The following is a 9367-nucleotide window of genomic DNA, read 5'->3' on the forward strand; positions in this document are numbered from 1 at the left end:
TTTTTTTCAAATTTTACATTAGGGTAAAAGAGGATTTGTAAATGTCTAGTACTGTTAATGTGTATAGACGGCTAGAAGCGTGTTTTGCTAGTCAAAGTTGGCTGGAACAATTGTTGCTCTGGCCAACTAATCAGTGAATGGCAAAAGGCTGCTATTATCAAGGAATAGCTTTTTTTTTTTTAAATCTAACTCCTGAAAGAAACAGTCTCACTGATAATAGTTTATGTTACTTTGGCCAGCACTAATGATTCTGAAGGTCCTGGGCAGATTAGATTGACATGGTAGCACAGAGGCTGAAATCTGATTGGACAAAAAAAGTCTGATATCAACAGTTATATACTGGAAGCAGTGCAACCAAGAGAAGTGCCATTAAATGAAGACATTAGACAGTTGGAAATAAATAAATACAATTTCATGCAACAAATATTAGAATTCATTCATGTTGTAATGGTGCAGTAAGTCAGTGCTTTGGACAGTGCTCCACCCTTGCGAACCGCATCCACAATAATAACACAATTATGAATGAAAACTTCGGTCAATCAAAACTGAGTTGTCAATCAAAACGTTGCAGAGGCAGAGTATTTGTCACAAGTCTTCTATTGGATCTCACTGGATTGTGCAAAGTGGCAAACATTTTGTCAACTGTAGCCACACCCGTCAACTTTAGCACTCGTCTGACCCAGATCGTAAAGCTGTGCCCTCACACCTGACCTACAATGAAAGTAAATTCAACACACACGCAAGAGGGCGAGCCTCCCTTGCAAACATAATGCCATTCATTCCAGCAACTAACTCCCTAAAACTACATTTATTCTATACAAACTGCTTATATTGGAATTCATAAGCTGTTGGTGGGACACCAAAATGTTACAATGTCAAACAATATTCATCATCTTCCTGTCCTTTGGTAATTAGTACACAGGAAGGAGTGATAAGACACATGTTGACTTACAAAACTCAGTCAGGAATGTTAAGTGAAGGAAATGTAGACAGCTTTCCCCCTTTTGTTGAAAAGTCTCCTTGCTCATTTATCAGCTGCGGTTATTAGACAATCGCGCTAATGTTAAAATTAACATTTTTCTTGTAGCATGGGAAAAAATATATATGGTCGAACCAGAAATAAATGGCAGGAATTAAGTGCAGACCCAACAGTTAGAGGTCAGTGCTGTGTTTAAAATATAAATACGGCAATGAATTTACTGTAAACACTAAATAGTCAGGAGCCAAGCCAAGTTTTGTTGTTCCAGTGTACTTCTCTGTCCCACACACAACACCAAACTTAGCCAACAATCACACAAATGGAAGGGAAAAGAAGTTGGCCGCATTATTGTAGATTGTATTTCCATCAAACACGCCACAAACATGAACGGTTTCAACTCCTGAGAAAGGCAAACAAATCGGAGGAGTCATGCAAGAATTCTACAGCTCTGCCTGTCTGCAGTTTGACCAGCAGCTCTCGCATGACTTTTTTTGCCTTATATGGTCACAAGAGCGGGTTGAGTAACACATACACATAGACAGGGGAGTGAGGATGGAGGTGTGGTCTATTGTGTTTGCCGGAAGAGGTGTAGAGTTACATGCTGTTCTTCAACCTTTGGAGCCTGTCGTCATAATAGTCTCTCTTCTTCTCTAAGTCAGACGTTAAGAGGATAACCCATCCCGTGTGTGCGTTTGTGCGTGTGTGTGGGTGTGTGTGTGCGTGTGTGTTGGGTCAAATGTGGTTAAAAAAAAGAGCCCGGTAATGTTTACTTATGGTACATCATTAACTATGATGCTGTCATTCTGTTGTAGACATCCCAAAACTATGTTAGGAATGTCTTTTGATGCAAGCAAGCAAAAACCGTACATCTGGCCTTTCTTTGGTTTCAGCCTATTTGCTTCCATCATTCATACGAATGTAATGCCAGTGGAATTCCCCTGATTTAAGCCTCCTGTGTGCGCTACTGAACGGCTCTGCATGCGCACGTCCTTGCAATTATCTCATCATAGGGGGAAAGAGTAAAGTACAAGTCTAATGAAGGCAATGACGAGACAAAGAGTCAACAGTCAACCCAACTCAGTTTATATGACCCTGTTTTCTCTTTTTAATTTGGAACCAGGATTCATGAATAGCTCAAACTACCACACACATGGAAGAGGGGCATTGCATTGTGCGTTGTTTTTTCAACCTGTGGCACTCATTCATAAAACTGGGTGTTAATGTTATTCTGTCCTGTGTAAAGCACCCATTTGGCCTCCATATTACAGCATCCGTAGATGATTGCTATTTTAAAAATGCCATTGATAGCCACAATGAACCTCAGTGGACATATTCTGAATGTCTCATACATTTCAAAATGCAAGGTATGAAATTCCATTCAGAAGCCCCTTTTACATTGTCTCTTCATTCAACTGTTTTGTATAAGCAGCGCGGTCATGATGTCATTCTGCCTTCCGAGGTTGTAACAGAGCCAATATGAGGCCAGTGAATACGGTGAAATCTGGGATGGCAGGGTAGGGGTTTGAGCTGTGACACTTGACACTTACTTTTCTTGTGCTGAAAGCAATGTTGCTGTCCGACAACCATTTAATACATCACTCTAGAATCTAGATGCTGACGTCACATGCCTGATTCCGCTTTACTGTGTTAAAAGCAAAAGCACAAGAGGCCAACTATTGGTGAAAAGGGTTACAATTGTTGTATTAATTCATTTTCCGTACCCATTAGTCACAGATAAGATGCAGTCGATCACAGCTGACAACTGGGTGAGAAGCAGGTAAACTCTGGACAGGTGGCCAGCCAATCACAGCATGCGGGCTTTTCAAATTTGGGAGGAAACCGGAGTACACAGACGTTCAATCCAAGCACAGAAGGAATACACAAACTCCACACCAAAAAAGCCAAAGTTGATATTTAAACCCAAATCCTATAAATGTGAGGAAGACGTGCTCAACACTAGGTCACCGCGCATCCTAAATAAAGCACTTCATCAGAAGGAAAAAGTGGAAGGTCTTAGACTGGCCAAGTCAATCACTGGTCCTTAACCTAAATTGAGCCTGCATTCTACCTCCAGAAGAAGAGACTGAAGGGAAAAGCCATCAGAAACAAACAAGAACTGACCCAGGCTGCAGTAAAGGCCTGGAAAAGTATTTCAAATGAAGAAAGCAACAGTCTGGTGAAGTCAATGGGTCGCAAGCTTGATGCAGTTATTGCGAGTAAGAGTTATGCCATCAAATATTCAATGTTATTCACTTTAATTTAATAATGTCCATTCCAATAATTTTGCTCACTTGAAAAGTGGGTGGCTTAAAACAAAAGGTGGTCTGCCCTGAGTTGTTTAACACATCTAGATGTAAACCCCATGAAATAAAAGCTGGAATTCTGAACTTTTGTCTCATATTCATCTTTTGATCTGAAACCCAAATGTCTTCGGTATACGACAAAAACAAAGGAATTGACCTTGCCGTTCCAATACTTTTGGAGGAGACTGTACCTAACCAACAACAGAAAGAGCCAGACGAGCTTGCCAGGAGCGTCAGTGACAGCCCAGATGGATGCAATATAGTGGAGTACTGTATTATGCAAGTGAGGCTTTTCATACAATGTCCTTAAGTACAGTAAAAGAATTGACTTTTTTTTTACAGTACAGGAATACAGAAAATATTCCTCAAGTATTTTGTCATTTAAACCCTTGTGTTGGAGTGAAAATAATTTAGTCAGAGCCATACATGAATGTGGAGGACCCCATGACTGGTTTTGCCTTGGGCGCTTAAAGCGGAAGTCAAACCAGACATTTTTTTCAAGAATATGTTCCCAGCAGGCCCACTAGTTGAAACACAGCATTCGGATTCATTTTGCGTTTGTGCAATAAGTGTTAATCCCCTCCTTTTTAGCTATCTCTGGGGCGGCCATTTTGTCTTGTGTCGACTAAAAATGACATCACAACTGCTCACAACGACCAATCACGGCTGACCTGTTTTCTGAATCTGAGTCCTGATTGGTCGTTGTGAGCAGTTGTGATGTCATTTTCAGTCAGCAGAGGACAAAACGGCCGCCCCCAGAGATGGCTAAAAACGAGTGCATTTTGCTGCTTAACTTATATTCCACAAACGCAAAATGAATCAGAATGCCGTGTTTCAACTAGTGGGCCTGCTGGGAACATATTCTTGAAAAAAATATGTCTGGGTTGACTTCCGCTTTAAACGACTAACAGACAAACCAGTAATATTGTCGCTCATAGCTTACATTTGCATTAAATTCACTACAAATGTAAACTAGTCTCTATTCCCATCATGGGAAATGAATCAAGTCAAATACGAGACTTATTTTAACTTCTTTATTATTACTTCATGTGGTGATGTTTCCAGTACAGTGTTCATTTCCGTAATAGGAGAAAATCAAATTCTTTGCAATTCCTGCTTGTTGCAAGTTTCACAGTCCGGACCCAAAGGTGTACATGCACAAAAGCACACTATTTTCGTCACATTACTAGGCATATTGGTATAAAACGATCATTTGTGTGGTTTGGTCATGTTAGAGAAACGCCACCCTCGCATGGACAAACGCTGACACTACAGTTAACACTGTAACATACCTCAATCAGTTCTTAGATTTTAAATTAAATCCACTTAACTACTAAAACTATAAATGTTCATCCCTCATAGTGCACAATGTAAGAGCAGTACTGTGGCGTATTTTCCCTTGTATAGAAAACTGTTACACACAAATCTCCTCTAAAGGTCTGAATAAAGCTGTTGGGGCCATCAATAGTGACAGTAAGTGCTTTAGAGAGTCGAACAGCGTTTACTTCCAAAGTCAACGGAGGCCCACACCCATTACTCGAACAGGAAACAAGAGAAACAGACGAGACGGTACACGGCAAAAGCAGCGAGTCTAGTGATGGGTGTGAGCACGGACTCAGCTTGGCTGGCGTCGAGGCTTTGCTGCTCAACAGACTCGAAACGGGCACGGCAGAATCGTTGAAAACAGAACCGCTATGGTAGCGAAGTGACAGGCCTGGCACAGCTGCTTTATTTCCCAATGATCTTGCTGACAAACGAGTCCAATTCATCATCTTCTTTGATCCCCACAAACTGGTCGACGATATCGCCTCCTCTCATGGCGATAACTGTGGGAATGACAGACACCTGTGAGGGAAAACAAAATCACTCTGTCAAGAGTCACCAATAAGATTGTATGGTTTCTTGTTTTGTACAATTTACCATGCAGTCATTCATGATAGTGCATGTACCAAAAAAAAAAAATCTATCCAGAAAAACAATCATTTTTTTAATATTGTTAGCCCAAATTAAATTGTCAACAGCAACCTGAATTCTATATAAAACTATATAATATCATACTAATTTAAAATCACCATTGTAGAAATTAAGTACTTACAAGTCGATGTTCTGCACACAAATTTAACTGCAGTGGATGCAGCAGACTATAAATTCGATGTACTTGATGATATACTCGCCGGATAAATTAGGCATATTTACAAAATCTAGTTGCGTAAAAAAAAAAAAGAAAAAAGAAAAAAACTGCGCGAGCCAAAATAAACAAGTACAACAAGTACAGTGGTGCCTTGAGCTATGACTTTAATTAATTCCGTGACAAGGTCCTAGTACAAGACAGACAGATATAGCCTTCATTGAGGCATTACTCTGAATCCCGTTGAATTCTAGGTAGCCCTTCCCTCTTTGCATCAGCCAGTCATATTGCAGCGGGGCATGTCATGTCTAGGATTCAAGTGAGCTTATCAGTACAGCACTAATATTAGTCCTCCAATGCAGAGGATAAAGAACAGCAGTTTGTCAGTCATCATCATTCCATCATTATTTCAGGCCGGCCCAGTCCCTCGTCGTCAGCGACAGCGATTCGCAGTCGAGAACATACTACATTACACTCACAAAATTCAATAAATAAATAAGACAGACAGACACACATGATTGGTGAAATAAAACAATATGGGACATTGTCATTGCGGTCTGTGGGACCGAAAGATATACAACACTGTTTTTTTTTTGTTGTTTTTTTTTTAGACTCATGTCTGTGTGTACTGCGCCTGTGTGTGAGACGTAATAAGTACGCTCTCAAAGCCAATTGCATCTCTCCGACAACGACGGCCGGACTGGGCCGACCTGAAATAATGACAGACTGACGGGCCCACCAGTGAAAAAGACTATTTGACTGTGAACATTTGTTGCGGAACCATTTTTGTTCAATTCATTGCTTAATGGTTTAAAGCACCTCAACATAGATGGTAATTAGTGTTAACGTTAAGCTAGTGGCATGCTTCATGCAACCGTTGTTTCCCTGTTTTAAATACAAAAGGTGTAATTGCCTTTGTTTAAAGTTTGAAAATAAACTTCTACCGAGACTCGTATTAAACATCTAGAAGCCTCTTTTTTGATGAATTGTTCACTATTTGATGAACTGCTTCTTATCGTAAAGAGCGTTGAGTTGAACTATCTGCCACCATGCAGCACTTATACCTCAAGTTTACACTCGCAAGTCAAAGGGGAAAAAAAACACTGTTCAGCTAGTGTACCTAAAGAATCGTCTAGTAAGTACCTTACAGATTTAAAGTTGTCTGTTTGCCTACATCAAGATGGCTATGTTTTCAACATGTGAGAAAAAGTCTGTGCCTCAAAAATTTGGCAGCTGATCCAGTCATGAACATTGTGGAAAGGACTTTTTTTGCACCAATTCTCCAGTCATAAAGTATGGCTTCAAAAAAAAAAACTGTGGTTCACTGAGCCCCTTTTGACTTTAGGAGTGTGTTTATTTTCATAATTTCCATTGATTTTCATGTGACCAATGTAAACAAAGTGTCAATCTCACCCCATATTCAATAGCCAGGTCTGTGTGATCGTCAATGTCTACTTTTGCCACGGCAACGCGGCCTTTTTGTTTTGCAACAGCCTTCTCCAACCTTGGTCCAAGGATTTTACAAGGACCACACCACCTGGAAGCACACAAAAAATGGTCATCATTTTTTTATGCTGCAGCTGATCATTAACAAAAAGTTGTTTTACTAAGTACTGAAAATGCCTGTCATAAGGTGTTTGAATAATGCCAAAAGGAAATTACATTCTGTGTTGCTTCAAATAAACTGCTGTTTGTGTTGCACAATTTCAACTGTTCTTAAAGGTTGAATATAAATGTAATTTACTATGGTGGTTGAATAATTTAGTGCGCAACTGCACCTATAAATACAACATTGTTCATTTGTGTGTTTAGCAAAGTTAAATTGTAATATTGAATACAAGCTTTCATTTAAATCAGTTTGCACTGTGCATACTCACTGTGCATGGAAGTCAATCAATACTGGCAGTTGACTGTTGATGACCCTCTCTGTGAAATCATCATTGTCCTGCACATTGAAGCAGACTTGACGACGGGAGGTGTGAGGAAGACTGCGAGGCAGAGCGTGTGAGGGGGAGAGGAAGGAGACCCGGGCTGAGGAAGGCTGCAGGGAGGTGGAAAAGGAAGTGGAGGCGATGGCGGCGGAAGATGCTGGGAGGCAGCGGATCTCTTTCGCAGGGAGCGACCAAATCCTGCGCACGAGCAGCCTATGAGCCATCTAAGCCGGAGACATAAGACAAAACAACAGAGGGTGAATGTTATTAATCCGCAGTCCTTATTAAGCACAACTGAGTTGGTTGAGTCAGAGGGGAATAGAGTAAGAGCCCAGCCAAGAATCATGGCACCTTAGACCTTTCAATGAGTCTTTGTATGCAAGGATTACAATTTTTGACAAACTTTTTGAAAACTTTTGACATTCAACCTCTTCTACATTTCTCAACCGATTGAAATCCTTTAACATTCAAAAGATACAACCTATTCAGGACAAACAATTTTAAAAATGTCGAGTTTTCCTAGAATTCCCCAGAAAAAAAACCCCTCCTCATTTATGCCCAATAAGAAACTCCACAAAAAAGTTATTCCCACTCCAAATTGTTCAGATGAATTCAATACCAAGAAATCCCACGTTCCCAAAACCAAATTTTTCCACATGAACAGTCTATATTAATCCCGTCCTTCCGCACTTCTTGGCAGGTTCAAACCATTCCAAATTCAAAAATTCCCTCATTCAGGGCATCTTGTTAACTATACCCATTCCTAAAACTCACAACATTTTCGCAAATAAAATAAATGAGGTGACATCTAAACATTATTCCTTCCGCATTTCTTGACATATTCACCCATTCCAACTTCCAAAATATTCTGCTCATTCAGGACTTCTACTGAACTTTTCTCATTCTCCAAATTACAAAAATTTGTACATACAAAACATTAAGTCCCAAATTTCAACTTGTACATGCAATTTCTACAGAAATTTAATCCTCGGGTTTTGACTTTTATTCTATTCTAGCCCATACAAATTGTATACCTGCTTTTGCACCCCGTGTATAAACAAACATTCTGTACTGCATAGACACGTTTAAAGAAACACATTTATTTATACATTTTAAATATACTACATTTCTATGCAGTCATTTTGCACAGACTTGAATCTTACATATGAATTTAATTTACAGCTAGCTCCAGACCAATCAATGTATTAAAACCCGCTTATTCAACCATCCGTGTATTTGAAGACAGTTTGCATGTGTTCATGTGAACTTAATTGAGGGTTGTCAAGAGGCGTGCGAGCTTAAGGAGCCATGTTTCATGTTGCTCAACACGTAGATGCGAAGAACAAGCGATATTGATATTGCTTCACGCTTCGTTTTAGGGATGTTATTCATATCACATGAGCAATTCTCTGCCATTATCCTCAAAAGTGCTTTCCGGGCCATTATATCTGCTGCGTAACTATCAACAGCAAATCCATTCCTTCCTCCATTAGGGAACGTTACGTATGACTTTGCCCTCTTCGCCCTCCTCCATGCCCAAACCCTATCCGGCTTATTATCAGTGGAAAATACAACAACAAAAATAAAAACAACACTTCTACGCAGGTTAACAGAAACATTACACATGTCGCATCCACGCCAAAGTAATCGAATAAAAGTAAAGTATTTGAAGATTTTACTTACCTTCTTCGCTATCCGTGCGCTTGGTCTCAAGGACCAAAGTAGTACTTCCGGTGTAGTTTGGCAGCTTTTTAACGTCTCTCATTCACACAGCGTTGCAATTACTGCCACTTAGTGGTCAACCATAGATAGCATACTGGGAAAGTTGAGCAGTGTCTACAAGTTCTCAAAAAATCAACTCAACTTCACGAATCACTGAATGCATTAAAAAACTATCCATCCATCCATTATCTGTACCGCTTCTCCTCACAAGGGTCGCGGGGCGTGCTGGAGCCTATCCCAGCTGTCTTTGGGCAGTAGGCGGGGGACACCCTGAACTGGTTGCCAGCCAATCGCAGGGCACACA

General features: G+C 40.2%; 1 protein-coding gene across 1 annotated transcript; it reads right to left on the bottom strand.

Annotated features, from left to right (window-relative positions):
- Positions 1–4864: 4864 nt before the first annotated feature.
- Positions 4865–9152, bottom strand: txn2 (thioredoxin 2). The gene is made up of 4 exons (XM_086056741.1): positions 9025–9152; positions 7288–7565; positions 6824–6947; positions 4865–5127 (listed from the first exon to the last, which is right to left on the bottom strand). Exons 2-4 carry the CDS (start codon positions 7563–7565, stop codon positions 5011–5013), a joined length of 519 nt encoding a protein of 172 aa, XP_085912867.1. The 5' UTR covers positions 9025–9152; the 3' UTR covers positions 4865–5010.
- Between the last annotated feature and the right edge of the window lie 215 nt (positions 9153–9367).

Source organism: Filicampus tigris, chromosome 16, assembly GCF_054856515.1.
Source record: "Filicampus tigris isolate MCC_2025a chromosome 16, RoL_Ftig_1.0, whole genome shotgun sequence".
Taxonomy (NCBI): Eukaryota; Metazoa; Chordata; class Actinopteri; order Syngnathiformes; family Syngnathidae; genus Filicampus; species Filicampus tigris.

What these genes read in the sequence shown, in the direction of transcription:
- txn2 (XM_086056741.1), bottom strand. Translation starts at nt 7,565, where the DNA reads ATGGCTCATAGGCTGCTCGTGCGCAGGATTTGGTCGCTCCCTGCGAAA. An exon ending in TTGATTGACTTCCATGCACA is followed by an intron (nt 6,948 to 7,287) that starts GTGAGTATGCAC and finishes GTGTGCTTCCAG; the next exon opens with GTGGTGTGGTCCTTGTAAAA. An exon ending in ACCTGGCTATTGAATATGGG is followed by an intron (nt 5,128 to 6,823) that starts GTGAGATTGACA and finishes TTTCCCTCACAG; the next exon opens with GTGTCTGTCATTCCCACAGT.